General features: G+C 42.0%; 1 protein-coding gene across 1 annotated transcript; it reads left to right on the top strand.

The window, feature by feature from the left end:
* The first annotated feature begins 7,545 nt into the window (after window positions 1–7,545).
* Window positions 7,546–12,515, top strand: rnf41 (ring finger protein 41). The gene is made up of 7 exons (XM_040192732.2): window positions 7,546–7,705; window positions 8,586–8,691; window positions 8,783–8,898; window positions 8,996–9,267; window positions 9,490–9,625; window positions 10,760–10,863; window positions 10,965–12,515. The coding sequence occupies exons 3-7, from the start codon at window positions 8,809–8,811 to the stop codon at window positions 11,317–11,319; spliced, it is 957 nt and encodes a 318-aa protein (XP_040048666.1). The 5' UTR covers window positions 7,546–7,705; window positions 8,586–8,691; window positions 8,783–8,808; the 3' UTR covers window positions 11,320–12,515.
* The last annotated feature ends 729 nt before the right edge of the window (window positions 12,516–13,244 follow it).

Consider the following 13,244-nt stretch of genomic DNA (forward strand, 5'->3'; position numbering starts at 1 on the left):
TGTGCAAAATAGAGCAGATGTAATGTATGTACTTATGTTTACATGCATGTGTGTTGCTGCTGAATACAGGAAGGTAGGGTTCCAACAGACAAGCAAAGGCTGTAACAAAATTGTACTCTAATAATGCATTATTTATAAAAGGAAAAAAAAGTGTCTCCAAGTACTTCGGGGTATGGCCCACTGACTTTATTATTGTGTTTTATGGCTGGACAACCGGCCCCAAAAGAAGTGACAAGGTTTCCTCACCCAGCCTACTGTTAGCCACACAGACTGTGGCCTCCGTTGCTTAAAGTCAGTCGAGTGGCTCAACCGACTCCTCAGGCAGGCTCCTCAAACCCGCTACCACATCGCTAGGTGCTCTCAGACCCTTGTTTGTTTTTATTCCTTCTCCTCTTGTGAGTTTACCAGTAAACAGAGCCCCTACAACTGTACAAGTTGTAACTGAATCCCTTTGTTGTATTGCAGTATTCTTATACAGGCTTTTTTCTTTTCGCGTACCAGTGATGTTTGAGTAATCGTGCATGGAGCTAGATCACAATTTTTATATCGTAACAATTCTAAGCGAGTGGAGTATACAATATATTTGGTGTCAGAAACGGCGAAGCAATGAAAAGTCCAATTGTAGCAATAGAGAGTGTGTGTGTGTGTGTGTGTGTGTGTGTGTGTGTGTGTGAGAGATCGTGTGCAGCACAAACATTGCACTGCCGTCCGTGTAGGCCAAGTCATTAAATCATCGCATAAATGCCAATGGAAGATTCAAATGCGGGTTGGATGTTATAATCTTTTGTCACTAATAAGGCCTAATTGCCAAAAATGTGTCGAGAGGAGAGAACCTCTTTAGAAAATCAGCAATGTGTTTATGCATACGTTCCAGCAGTTTACAGTCTGACCATCAAATCTGAGCCATTACCTTTTTCTAACTAAATGAATGTCGGGTCAGTTTAGAGCAGGATAATTAGCTTTCTCCCGACTTTAAACTGTTGCTCTTCATTTGTCTTGTGTAGATATGACTATACAGGTAGCATGTAATAACTGAATTCTCTACAAATGATACAGTATGTAGAGTCGTCTTCCTGCATTGATGGTCTGGATAGTTTTTCTTTTTGTGGCATTGTTGGAGAATAGGCCTGCTGTTGTATAATATCTCTCTGTCTCCATACATATATATTTGTGTGGAGTGTAGCCTACAAGGTAAACTGAAGACAAGAGTTTAGATGAATTTAACATTCACGTTCATCCATTCCATTGAGATTGCCTTACAGTAAAACAAGGGGGGGGGAGGTCGACAGTAGATATGATCACACATACTTGTTAATAGCCTATATTTGACAAAAATGCACCTAAGCTACACCCATTTAGTGCCATAGAAACCTTTATTTGCCTTTAGACATAAATCATTATTACTTGGTCAGTAACTAATTCAGAAGTAGGCAGGGTTATTAAAGTTTTGTGTTTGGAGCTGCATGTCCAATTATATTCGTCTAAGAAATCTGTGCATGGGATATTAGTATTTAAATCCAAGTATTTTGTTAACGCGTTGGTGTTTGTTAAAGTCTATTGTATAATTGGACATTTTTGAAGAATACAAGTTGGTCCCTTTGGTATTGGCAAAGCAATCCCTTGGTTGGGCGTTAAACAAGGTGTGTGTATGCGCGTGCTTGCGTGCGTGTGTGTGTGTGTTCGTTACCTAGAGAAAAAAAAATGATGTCCAAAAAAAAAAAAGCATAGCATATATTGGTATAGAATTGATTTGCCTCAATGGATGTCTCGGTTCTTACTTGAAGTAAATGGCAAATTTCCATTCAACTCTGTGATCCACTGTTGGAGCCTTTTGCCTTAAAAGCTGAAAAGGGAAATGATACCTGGCAGTACCTGATAAGTTGCAACATCTGTCGAGTTATACCGCTTGCTTGGATTGCTGTAAAACAAAGAATTCATGGCTTATTTTGGGTGTCTAGAAGCACACACGTCTATTGAGGTAGCACATCGCTCAAGGTTGCCATGGTGCAGAGATTTGTTGCTTAGGATATCGCCATATTTGCCACTGTGAATGAATAAATTCAGAATTCACCCCCCAATCGACTTCGGCTTCTGTGTCATCCAGAGCCCAAATTTCCCTGCAGATAAAAGTGGTGTACCTCAAAAAAACAATAGGTTGGATGGAAAGTAAATTTATATTGCAAAAATGCTTGTACAGCTTTGCTAACAAAGAGTTGAAATGTTGTGGTCTCTCAGTTTGTGGGTAGTGTAATTCTGCTTAAACCGTTGGATCAGTGTGGGCAGATGTCTCATGTTTCCTACCTTACAAACGGGCCGCCAACTGCACCTTGTACTTTTTATTGGACCTGCAGTTTTACCTCATCAGTGATCTTTTGTGTGACGACGCTGACATTTCTCCTCTGTGATTTCTTCTCATGCCAGTGGTGTCGATTTCTCTCTTGTAGTTTGTGTGTGAGAGACCTTTCAATATATGCATGTCACAACATTTACGAACATCCCCCCTTTTTTTTTTTTAACAGAAAAGCGGTTTTAACTCTTTCTCTTCATTACGACCAACAGATGAGTCTTATTATCTTGCGTGAGTCAAAGGGTAAAGGATTCAGTCTAATTTAAGGCGGGGAATGAAAGTAGCTATAAAACTTTACCTCTGAAAGTCAAAACGATACAATTTGACTGTTTGACTAATGCTAGTTTGACCACCTTCCCCACCTGAACAGTTGGTTATTAATCCCCCCCCCCACCAATAGGACCTGTGTGATATTGAGCACAGTGGTGGCATGGTGCCTTTTTATTCGTTACTACCGAAAGGTACGGTCTTCCATTTGTATTTCCCAGAAGCCTTATAATGGGATAAAACAAAAAAAATTACACTGAAAGTACACGACACGGCTCATTTTCCCTCTGAGCTTGATTATTTCAACCCAATGTGACCCGAGGAACAAAAAGAAAAGAAAAGCCTTCTGTATTAGTCTGGGGAGGAGTGGGGGGGGCGGGCAGAATAAAATGCACATTACTGTTGCGATTTCAGGCACATCCAGCATTGACTGGATGGGGGATCGGTTGTACGAAAGCACAAATCCAAAGAAGGCACCTCTGGGGGCTCGGCTGGCTCTCCCAACATCAAGGCGCCTTTACACCAAATTTTAGGCAAACCCGCGAAGGGGAAAAAACCCACTGGACTCCTCGAGAACACGAGTTTTGTCAGTACGACATTAACTGTAGAAAGACCAGTGTCTGGAATCTCAGAGCCTCGTTCTGATTTGTTCTCCACGGTGTTCGTCGACGATTAGGAAGCTCTCAATGCGGAGTTGTGAGGCGGTCCGTGCATTGCAGATCGAGTTGAGGCATACCGTTTGTTGTGACTGTGTTGCAAATCGATTGTAGAGATTGTTTTGTGTTATTTAGGCTAGACTGACTACGAGTAGGGTTTGCGATAGTAGCTGTGTGCGGTGTTAATAACTGTGTGATCATACTGTAGAAGTGACGTAACATTTGTGGTCTCACCGACGACATTAAGGCATGAATCCTCTTCTCTCAAGCTGACCTCGTTTTGAAATAGACAAAAGATAAAAAGTGCAATAACCTTTTTGCTTATTATCGCTTCCTCAGTTGAAGGAAAAAAGAGAAAAAAATTAAAATATGCCCTTTTTGTTAACACCAGAAGTCACTAATCTGTAGCACATGAAGGATCTCAAGTGGTCCTTCAGTTTGTGTCCAGAGAGGTGGCATTTGGGAGTGTTTGAGTTTTTGGTATTTCATTCTCAAAACTGTGATATCCGACTTTTAAAAGCTGCCTGCACAAGTTGACTGACAGATTTGAGGAGGTGCGTAATTTCTATTTTTATTTTCGCTGATGGACTTTGATGCTGTTGTAGTTTTAGGCTTCCGGTTTATAGCCGGCGGACATTTTCATTTGCATGTGTAGATGTGTATATGCATCCTCTTCCTCTTTTGAATGAAATGTTTTCTCAAACATATTTAGACCTGCTGTCAGTGATGTATGCGGATAAAAGGAAATTATGAAATGCCTTATATTTGTTTTCAATGTTAAGCATTAAGGGTTCTTGCGTGTTCCCTCCCTTTTCAGCGTGTAGCCTAAAGCTTGTACAAACTCATGAGATTTATATCTTCTGTACAGCGTATGTGTTTTCAGAATTTGTTACTTGGCGGTCCTGTGATTGTGGTTTTAGAAAAACATTCCCCTTTTTTGAAAGTGCCGTTTGTTTTCACCAGCAAAGGATGTGTCTTTGGGGGGGGGGGGATAATGAATTAAGACAAAAAGAGGACAAATGTTGAACACTTTGCGGTGTTGACTCTCCAACCTGAACGACACAAAAGTCCACGTGCAGGTGAAATGAGGCAGCGATCTCTTGATGGAGCACCTTTTTATAGACTTGACTACGGACCGGGATGAAAGTCGTCCTCTCGCAGCGAAGCTTGATTTCTCTAAAGCAGAGCCATATCACAGAGTTTACCCATTAGGAGCCCCCTTTGAATGTGCTATTAGGAATAGCCTACCGTAGGAAAGGATGTAATACTGCATGTTCTGTGACATTTTGGTAGCGGCTCGTCCCTTTTCGTGTGCTTGCGTTTAGTCCTCTTCACTGTAGATGTTGCCCCTTATTCATTGCAGCTGGCGAGCTGTTAACAATCCATTCGCAACTGGACTTAAAGCCGGTCCCGATCTGCTGCTGCGGCAATTAAAAAGAAGGGGGGTGGGGCGACGGTTAGAGAAAAGGGTGTCCTGTTTGCTTTTGAGTGGCTTATCTGGGGGAGATACAGAGGAGGGACTCTGAATCAGGGCATGTGATGGGTTACAATCAAATAGTTTTACAGTGCTGCTTCACAAACAAACAAAAAAAAGACCGTTGAGCTCATCCATCCCAACATTCCAAAGTTGATTTGATTTTCTAGTCCCGCTGATTGAGGAAATCTTTTTTTTTTTTTTTTTTTTTTTGCTGGTGAATGAAGTGGGCATGTGTGTCAATGACAGGGTTCCTTATTTAGCCTAACGCTGATTACCTCATTTACAAATCTGCAAATATACTATTCTACTGTGTGTAAAGGAGTCAATGCCATCACCAGCAGCGTGGCTTCTCCACCTGTGATGACAACACGAGCAATGAAGTTGCTCTGTTGAAATTAGACTATTTTTATGACCAGGCAGAAAACACGAGGATAAGACTCAATTTTAATTTTTGTGAGGCAAAAAAGGGGCCTCTGAGATAAATACAACAGCTACACCAGTCTTCATCTGGAGCCTTCGGGTTCTCGTGTGTGCGTTTACGGCGGTCAGTAAAAGGGGGAAATTTAACGTTGCAGTTGTTAAAACACTGACTGGAACAGCAACTGTTGGCACTTCCAAGAAGTTGAGCCGAAGCAGAGTCTCGCATTTATTTAAGTGAACGATCACGTTAGCATCACTCGCTGTTATTCAGTAGCATTTCTCCTACCTCCTTGTTTTGCAGCCGTGAGTATTGTTTTGTCGCTTCGCCTGTTCTGACTTCAAAAAAAGTAAAACAAATCTATTCGCAGTACAGGAATACAGATTTATCATAAGCAATGGTAGTAAAACATTTAAAAAAAGGTGTGCTTGGTTGTGCTGTATGTGTATATGTCTATTTGAATAAATATTTATGAGAAGCATTTATACGACAAATTACCACTGGAATGTGAAGCCAGACAATGTTATGATTATAAAGATAGTCTATCCCCTTTAACATTCAGTGGCGAATGGTCAGAGGAGTCATCTTTTTTGAAAATAAGCAACTGTGCATTGGCTTCTTTTTTTTTTTCTTCTTTTTTTGTTGAACACCACGTATTTCTTTGGATTCCTCCTGTACGTATACGTCCCTGTCCAGCCCTTTTTGTCGAGCATAATTTCAACGTTTACAGCTTCATTCTGGGCCAGCGATCGATTTTTGCCCTGCAGTTGTTGTAATGATACCACACGTGGTCTCAAAGAAGATTAGCCGGGGTGGATTCGTAATTCTGTACGGGGGCGAGTTTGAGCCCCTCGAGCCGTATGCCTTTTTGAATCCGTTTGTCCACGCCGAACCAAATTCCGCTACACAGGCGCCTGTCGTCACACTGCCCTGACGTTTTACATCCGGTTTGACCACACGGGGGTACAGGACGAGGTGAAAGGTTTGAGGTTTACTGACCAGGGTCTCCCATACAACCCATCCACCCACACCTGAACCAGGGTGGGTCCGTCCCCACTGCCCCACCCCCCTCCTCCTCCCTTCTCCCTTCCTCACCCACCTAATGTCACACCTAAACCTCAAGCCATTCGTTTTTCTGTTTTTGACAATGCAATCCTGAAAGCACTTTGCCTTGTTATTCCTTTGTGTGAACATGTGAATGATGATTTGTTACAGAAATGTTAAATATGTAAAAGATCATTCACTGTTTTGGAAAAACCTGCATCTGTCTTTCTGACGTTAAAAGGAAGAAGAAGAAAAAACAAACAATTTAGTGACATTAAACCTAAATCTATTTTATAAAATGTTTGCTGCAGCCAATTGGTCTTGTCATTCAGTATTGTGGCTTAGGGTTGTTTGTGTTCAATAAAGTGCTATTGCTAAATACCTCTTGAGTTTGAAGGTTTTTTTTTAGGGTGAATCAGTGGTTTGGATCATGTAGTTCTACAAGCGTCGTTCACCCGGAATTAGCATTTCTGTCAAATTTCATGGACTAGCTCCCAGCTATAAATCTAAATACAGTTGGGGGGTAAAATGCTTCTATTTGTCCTTAAAAGTTTGAATCAAATATTATTTTCAATGTGAAAACGTCACAACTGAACAAGGATCTTCAGGGTTCCACTTTAATACTTTGTCAGAAATGTAATTTCAAAGTCAAAAAGACAAATCTACACATGGTTGTCCATTAACCGTGAACTGCGGCGAACATTGCCGAGGGCTAGATTAAATTCTACAGGCATTGTGAAGACTTAAAATAACACTGGTAGTGACTGATGATGACTCATATTTTCAATGTGCTGCTCCTTCTGTCCTGCCATGTCGTCACATTCTGGTGCAGTGCAATTACTGTCTTTGTGCTGGCTGTTACTCCGTTCCTGACGGTTTGTCTCCTACAGGGAATTGCAACGGTGCATCGCTGAGAATGTGTCTTTTTTGGGGGGGGGGGAATAATGAATTGAGACAAAAAGAGGACAAATGTTGAGAACACTTTGCGGTGTTTACTCTCGAACCTGAACGACACAAAAGTCCGCGTGCAGGTGAAATGAGGCAGCGATCTATTGATGTTGGAAACACATTGCACAAACAGGGAAAATGCACACTACCGAAATCAATTCATTTATAAATGAATTCCACACATCATTCAGTCATACACAAAGTATCACAGTGCTCAGCTGATGCATGACAGCTAGTGTAAAATATAACATTTTTTATGTAATCAAGCGTATTTCTAATTCTGTCTACAGTAGAAAATGTGTTTATTAAAGGGTTCTTTGAACAAAATGATTAAACGCTTCCAAGATTCCATTGATTGATTGATTTCACGGACCAATCAAAAGCCCGCCGCTGTACGTCATGACGTATCCGCCCGCTTGCGTATCGACGACGACGCAGAGGTGTAGGATGTAGCACGGGACGTGTCTAGCGAGCGAGCTACTAGCAACAGTAGGGCGTCAGAAAACACACAAACATCGGCATCAGGATCTGTTCTTTTACACGTTCAAGTGAGTCCATCAGTCCGTTACAGCGTTTTCTTCCGGTGGTCGTGGTCGTAATGAGCCGTTTGTCGGCGTAGTCGCTCCGGACTGAGCGGTTAGCTGGACGGCTAATGTCCAGAGGAAACCAACGGTACAGTAGGCGCTACCAGCGCTACACTTTGAGCTGCAAGCGCTCGCCTCGTTTAATTCATGGTGAGAAAGCTCTGCTGACCTCTGAACTCCAGCTTTAGTGGTGTCCGCTCAGCGTGACACGAGTGCAGCTCGTCACAAACTCAAATAGCCTGCGATTCGGCGTAAATGTACAACGTTGAAGTAAACATCACAGACGTTACGTTAGCTAGCGTTAGCTCGGAGGCGTTAGCTTGTTTGCAAGGCATGCTGAGTGCGATAGGGGGGGACCTGTGCGTCGCCTCCGAACCGGTGTGTACCGTTTTCACGGAATTTAGGTCAGCCACGACAAGTCACCCAGGACAACAGGACTGTCTCCTGGGATGACGAATCTCGGCTGGTGCTGTTTTACACACTAACAGCCGCGCCAACGTCACGCATCGAGGATTTCACTTGTTGGCTCTCGGATGTGTTCGAACATGGCTGTGCTTTCATGCTTTTATATATTTAATAACCCAATATATTTATGTCGCATTGCAAGATTCCCTCTGTTGCTTCCTTTTGTGTCGAGGTATCGTGGTTAAGAGCACAGCTTGCCTCTGATTATGATCAGAATGCATCGCTAGATCCCGGTAATTGAATTATGTCTGTAAGCAAGCAGCATTTCTTTGGATCATAATGTCATCTAGAGTGTGTATCGCAGCTCAGCCGAAACAATAAGCCATCCAATACATTGAAAACCAAATAATCCGTGTGGATATCGTTGGTTTTTTTGCAGGCAGTGGGTGTGTCTGTGTCACCAGACAGATTAGAGCTGCCAGATGTGATGTATCAGCTTTGTATTGAGAGCTGAATGGAAGCGTTTGAGGCCTTTTATGAGTGAGGTAGGTTCAAAGTATTTATATACATTTATACCATATGCATTTTTACTTGCCTGAAAATCACATGTCCTTGATGTTGTTGTCTCCCCCCCAGGAGGTTGTGGACACCAGTAATGTACCATGGGGTACGACATTACGAGGTTCCAAGGGGAGGTGGATGAAGACCTGCTGTGCCCTATATGTAGTGGAGTGCTCGAAGAACCAGTGCAGGCAAGATCCTGTCTGAAAGATTACCCCACTCCTGTTCATCCCGGCGCATTTCAAAGGCTTTATTTTTCGGTCTCTGTGTTCTCCTTTTTCCTTTCAGGCTCCACACTGCGAGCATGCCTTCTGCAACGCCTGCATAACGCAGTGGTTTGCCCAGCAGCAGATATGTCCCGTTGATCGCACGGTCGTGACGCTAGCTCACCTTCGACCGGTGCCCCGCATCATGCGTAACATGCTGTCCAAACTTCAGATCAGCTGTGACAACGCAGGTTTCGGCTGCACGGCCACACTGCGGCTGGACCAGCTGCAATCGCACCTCAAGGACTGTGAACATAACCCCAAAAGGCCTGTCAACTGCGAGGAGGGGTGTGGGTGAGTGGAGAGGAACAATGCATCGTAGCCCTCGGGTACGTCAATTATTAATTTGTAGTAACCCTTTGGAACCCAAGCGTCACAAATCTCCAGGGACATGTCAGGTGAAGCTAATCAGAACACCGCAGTTGCTCAGCCAAGATGAATATTTGTCACTGTTCAATGTGTGTGTTTCTTTATGGTATTCTTCTAAATCCTCTATTTACTCCCTGACTTTTGCAGGCATGAGATGCCTAAAGATGAGGTGCCCAACCATAACTGTATTAAACACTTGCGGAGCGTCGTCCAGCAGCAACAGACAAAGATTGCGGACCTGGAGAAAACGGTAGTGGAGCATAAACACCAGTTGGGGGAACAAGTAAGAACATTTTCCTGCTTATTTTTCTTGCGAACTACTTTATTAAGTTTGGTATGTGGTATGTAATATGGTATGTAGCAAGCTGTGGAACAGGTTTTGAAGTTCATGAGCATAGTTCCATAATTACTTTATATTGACAGTGAGTCTGCGGATTTGTGGCTTCGATTTTATCTTAATTCGTCAATGAGACCTAGGAGTTTTTTCCCTCTACAGTTATCTAACAAAGAAGTAGAATGTTAATATATAATTATCTGTTTACCCCATAAGGCACTGCTATTACAGGGCTTTCCAAGAGAATACGGACTAATTAAAGGGAAATAAAAGCCTGCTAAAGGGGGGGTAATTTGGCAGTACAGCCCAAATTTGGTGGCTTCTGGCTAGTTGTAATGTTTTCGTTCCATCGTGTACTAATGAGAAAATCAGATCGATCTGTTTAAACCAACATCTTGCCCATTCCTGACTAATCGTATCTTTTACAATGAAGAATTATCAGACCCTTAATTTAGTCATTTGTTTCTTATTTATTTACTCCTTCGTAGGTGCCTGTAGACATAGTCTGGTTTCTTTGACCGCATTGATTAGTTTGTGGTTGCAAAGTAAAGATGGCTGTGCTGTAAAAAGCAGAATGGTAATAGAGTTCATTCATTAGGCCTGTGAATGTCTGTGCGGCGTACATGGAAAATAAAGTGCTTTCAGTTGACATTTTAATGCTCACTGCGCAATCGTTCCGTTGAAAAAGTACTTTCGAGGTAGCCCGTCTAATTAGGATGTCTGGGAAATCAATGAAATTCTAAATGTATTACGTCTTCACTTGCTTTGCAAATATTTGTCGTATAGTAAAGGCTACTCTCTTTTCTCAGCTAAACATGCCACACGTACACATTCAGAAGCAGGACTAATATAGACAAATATGGATGTTTCTCCATCATGATGATTGCTTTGTTTAAAAACAGGCTAGTGTTAAAATGTGCAAACATAGCGGATCCCAACATGCTCTGCATTTGCATCCTCTATGGCATTGATTGGAGTCCTGAAAAGAGTTTGGATCAGTAATATTACTAATAGGCCCTTTTCTAAATTGATTTGGAGTATTTTGTGATAGCAGTCAATATAGATGATGCTTTTAATTTCCAGAAACGGGACATTCAGCTGCTAAAAGCCTACATGAGAGCAATCCGCAGTGCTAATCCTAATCTCCAAAACCTCGAGGAGAGCATTGAGTACAACGAGATCTTGGAGTAAGTAAAATGTCACCCCATCCAATGCTTGTATTTTAATATTACCTTTGTCCGAGAGTTGTCGCTCTGTCCCTAATCTTCCCTTTTTACCTCATCTTCAGGTGGGTGAACTCCATGCAGCCTGCCAGAGTGACACGCTGGGGGGGCATGATCTCCACCCCCGACGCCGTGCTTCAGGCCGTCATCAAGCGCTCCCTCATCGACAGCGGCTGTCCTCTCTCGATCGTGAACGACCTGATCGAGAACGCCCACGAGCGAAACTGGCCGCAGGGTCTGGCCACGCTGGAGACGCGGCAGATGAACAGGCGCTACTACGAGAACTACGTCGCCAAGCGGATCCCTGGCAAGCAGGCCGTGGTGGTGATGGCCTGCGAGAATCAGCATATGGGGGAGGACATGATCCTGGAGCCGGGCCTGGTGATGATCTTTGCACACGGAGTGGAGGAGATCTTATAACTTTTTACAGCGTACTGACCTGGTCCAGAGGCGAGCGGGAAGACGTTTGGCCCGGCGGCGAGGGGGAGGGGTTTCGCTGAGACGAGTAGAGCGTTCCTCGTTTGGAGCGAAAAAAAGCCTTCTGATTGAATCTGGCTTATTTCAAAGAATATCTTATAAGAGGCTCAATCCTACGCTTGATACCTATGCCTTAAAGTAAGGACAAATATATATTAGGAACCTGGCTAATAGAAACTTAATCTGACTGATATCTGAGATTAAAGGTGAGATGTGATGTTTACAAGGTTTATATTTTGGTGCAGTGAACAATCTCATTGTTCTGCTCCATGTCCTAATATAGTAATAAGCTTAAACTCCAGTTTAATGCTCTCTGTTGTATAAATGCTTGTAAATACAAATACTATATTGAATTATAAATGTCATTCTCTTATTCCGCTCACTGTAATTGGATTGTGATTTTTGTTTTATCTCAGTTCTGTTTTGTCAATTTGTTGACTCTGAAGATTTTTGTTGTGTGCTTGCTTTAGTTTTTAGTTTCTTGTGAATATTCCACAAGACATTGTGCTTCTGAGTTTTGATTGTCTAAACCTTCTGTGCCATTTGTTTTATTTATTATGTTGCCTTTTACACAAACATGCTTGAAAATGTTACCATTTGATGTATGGAAATCTGCCTTTTTAGGTGCATTTGAAGTTCATTGCAGGAAGAAAATGGATTTTGTGTTTTCTCTGTTGCCTCAGTTGTAAATATAGTCTGTATGGTATGTTGGGTCCAGTTAAAGTGTTAAACTAGCAGTTTTAACATTTGAGATTTAAATTGTGTATAATGAGATTTGTTTGACAAATCATAAGGATTCACTAGATATTTTAGGTAATTCTGTTTCCGACAGTTGAAATATAGTCATTGATCTTCTCCTTTACAGTCTGCAAACCACGAACCATAGCTCGGAGAATGTCAAATATTTGTAAAGTCACTCTTACAGCTTTTGAAGGGTAAAATGTTTCGCCATTGATCAGTTATTGCTGTAGTAAGACAAACGACTCCAACCACCCAGTATGAAAGCCCACAGACGTGCAGTATACATCAGTTTATATTGTACCCTTTATTATTTTTCCTCTTAACTGTTTTTGTTTGTTTTGTGTCTGTTATGTACTGTGTTGTACAGACAAAAAAGTAATAAAACATTTCAAACTTCATCCCAAAAGAATATTTCCTCAATGTGATAAGATTTTATATTAAGCATTTTAATTATGAAGATAACGCAGTTCCTTACTTAACCACACCATGTCATCAGAGATCCACTGGGTGGGAGATTTCTTCAGGGCACATTGGCTGAAAGGATTAGATAAAAACATTAGTGTAGAGTAAACAAGTTTTCCAAAATCTGGGCTATGAGGAGATGTGAAATGCTGTTGTTCCAGGTCAATATAATTCAAAGAGGAAATAATTTTTTTAAATTGGGACGAAGGTCTGTCTGCTCTGACCTGTGTCACTCTCCTTTTCTATGTCTAGCCCAGACACCCACATGTTTTCCATGTCTGTTATGCTCTCGTGCCGGCCTGGTCCTCATTGTGGAGCCTAATCCCTCGCCATTGTGGTCACTGGAATGTGAAATCCGGTGCTTTACCCTGTTGTCTACAAACATTAGCCTGTGATGTGGTTGGTCGCTGTAAGGCGTACAGCAGTCACATTCTGAGTACACCTCGGAATATGTTAAATAATCTGTTTTGATGAACATTTCTACAACATGTGCGGTACACATTTTTAGGGCCTGGATGCCCAGTGGAGGAAGTATTCATTAAATAAAAGAAGGACCACACTGAAAATATGCCCATTGGTTTCAAGTCATTTTTATAACAAACTATTCCAGAGAAGTAGTCCAAAAGCAATGACCATTTTGAGAAAAAGCTAAGAAATAAAATAAG

This window comes from Gasterosteus aculeatus, chromosome 2 (genome assembly GCF_964276395.1).
Source record: "Gasterosteus aculeatus chromosome 2, fGasAcu3.hap1.1, whole genome shotgun sequence".
In the NCBI taxonomy this organism is placed as follows: domain Eukaryota; kingdom Metazoa; phylum Chordata; class Actinopteri; order Perciformes; family Gasterosteidae; genus Gasterosteus; species Gasterosteus aculeatus.

Excerpts from the sequence above, each read along its gene's own strand:
- rnf41 (XM_040192732.2), top strand. The coding sequence starts at position 8,809 with ATGGGGTACGACATTACGAGGTTCCAAGGGGAGGTGGATGAAGACCTG. Across the intron at positions 8,899-8,995 it reads TGCTCGAAGAACCAGTGCAG|GCTCCACACTGCGAGCATGC; the intron begins GCAAGATCCTGT and ends TTTTCCTTTCAG. Across the intron at positions 10,864-10,964 it reads GAGTACAACGAGATCTTGGA|GTGGGTGAACTCCATGCAGC; the intron begins GTAAGTAAAATG and ends CCTCATCTTCAG.